Source organism: Fulmarus glacialis, unplaced genomic scaffold (genome assembly GCF_000690835.1).
Source record: "Fulmarus glacialis isolate BGI_N327 unplaced genomic scaffold, ASM69083v1 scaffold22498, whole genome shotgun sequence".
In the NCBI taxonomy this organism is placed as follows: Eukaryota; Metazoa; Chordata; class Aves; order Procellariiformes; family Procellariidae; genus Fulmarus; species Fulmarus glacialis.
Window position 1 is genome coordinate 1,057 of NW_009229315.1, and position 2,004 is coordinate 3,060.

The 2,004-nt window shown below is 60.3% G+C and overlaps 1 protein-coding gene across 1 annotated transcript in view; it reads right to left on the reverse strand.

Annotated features, from left to right (window-relative positions):
• Positions 1-1,877, reverse strand: part of LOC104081193 (ras GTPase-activating-like protein IQGAP3) — a gene marked incomplete at both ends in the record, with an annotated part of 2,877 nt that extends 1,000 nt beyond the window's left edge. The window contains 4 exons of the mRNA XM_009583830.1: positions 185-363; positions 1,208-1,321; positions 1,563-1,630; positions 1,801-1,877. Coding sequence (XP_009582125.1) covers positions 185-363; positions 1,208-1,321; positions 1,563-1,630; positions 1,801-1,877 — 438 coding nt within the window. The remainder of the gene's footprint in view (positions 1-184; positions 364-1,207; positions 1,322-1,562; positions 1,631-1,800) is intronic.
• Positions 1,878-2,004: the final 127 nt, after the last annotated feature.

The window sequence follows — 2,004 nt, forward strand, 5'->3', positions numbered from 1 at the left end:
CCCCACGGCTTTCCCCCCCATCTTCTAATCAGCACAAGGGCTCCCAGGCTGTGTTTTACCTGCCAAGCGTGGGGATGGTCTCTGACCAAGAGGGACCCCTCCAGCTGGAAGCACCCACCAGCCCATCAGCAAAGGGGCTGTTCCTCTCCCAGTCCCCCCAGGACCCCCCCCGTGTCCTCCTCACCCTGTTCCTGGCATTGCCGCCCTTCTCCAGCTTCGCCTGGTGAAGCACCTCCTGGTAGGCGCCCGCCAGCACCTCGCACAAGTCGAGAAGCATCGCGTTGGGGTTGCGGAGAGCCACCATCGTCTGCGCCGCCACTCCCCGATCCACCGCTTCATTGATCGCCAGCACTGCGGCGTGGACTGGAGGCGAAGCGGAAAGGTGAGACGGGGTACGGAGAACTGCGACAGACCATCCGCTATATCCCTGCGTGCGGTGGGACAAGCCGTGCCACACACGATGATGAGAACCCCCCGTTCTCAAAGAGCAAGCTGCAGTCTCCAGTGCCTGGGAAGTCTCAGTGTCATAGAATCATAGAATCACAGAATCATTCAGGTTGGAAAAGACCTCTGAGATCATCAAGTCCAACCGTCAACCCAACCCCCCCATGCCCACTAAACCATGTCCCTAAGCGCCTCATCTACACGGCTTTTAAATACTTCCAGGGATGGGGACTCCACCACTTCCCTGGGCAGCCTGTTCCAAGGCCTGACCACTCTTTCAGTGAAGAAGTTTTTCCTAACGTCCAGTCTAAACCTCCCCTGGCGCAACTTGAGGCCATTTCCTCTCGTCCTGTCGCTGGTTACTTGGGAGAAGAGACCAACCCCCACCTCGCTACAACCTCCTTCCAGGTAGTTGTAGAGCGCGATGAGGTCTCCCCTCAGCCTCCTCTTCTCCAGGCTGAACAGCCCCAGGTCCCTCAGCCGCTCCTCATCAGACTTGTCTCTACAACAAGCCCAGCTAATGCAAACCCCAGGTGCTGCTGGCAGGGAGGGGGCTGTGCCAGCCCTTGCAGCCATGCACGGGTCTAAGGAGAGCAAACCGGTGCCTCCAGAGCGTCTCCCAGAGCGTCTCCCAGAGCGTCTCCCAGAGCGTCTCCCAGAGCGTCTCCCAGTTTGCTGGCCCCAGATGTGACGTTCAGGGGCTAAGCTGAGATCCTGCTACGGGCTGATGCACAGCACCGATCCTGCCGTGTTCACCCATTACCTGCTGCTTCATCCACCGAAAGCTCGTTGGCCAAAATGCCCCCGATCTTGCTGAAGGCGGGCAGCTGCAGGCCATACTTCTCCAGCTCCTGCTTCATGTTGTTGATCTCCTCCTCTGGAGCAGAGCACAGAGGCATCGCCGCTCAGCACCAGCCCGTGGTCCAGCGCTGCAGTGGAGGCAGCCAGCAGAGCCCCCCACTCCCCTCCCAAACCAGAGGGTGCAGAGGACACCCACGCTGGGGTAAGCATCACCAAGGCAGCTTCGGAAAAGCTTGCCCAAGGTCTTCATTCCCCACATCCCTCCCACCGCAGGGATCCCAGAGCGTTGTTGGCAAACCCCCATCGCGGCGCCGTACCCGTGAAGTCCACTTTCCCGTACAAGTCCTGGATCTGAGGAGCCAGCCCCAGCTTGAAGAGGTACAAGCTGAAAGACGAAGCAGACACACGCCGTGACCGTGCAGTCACTTGCTTCTCCCTCCCGATGCTTCTGCAACAACCCCAGGCTGCCGCCCCAGCCCCGGGGGTGATGCCACCGAAGGGCTCGTGAGCACGAGCACAAACCGTGACAACAGTTTTGACCCCGGGGCCACCCACCTGAGCGCATGGATGCAGTAGACCACCCGGGGCATGTTCTTCTTGTCATAGATGTCGGTGGTCTCCGGGTGGAAGATCTGCCAACAAGACAAGAGACAGCTCAGGCGGAGACACCACCGAGATGGTCCACGGGGAGGATGGTCCAAGGGTGGGGGGGACAGAGCCGAAGCCCCCCTGCAACGCCAGCGCTCCCCGCAATGAGCC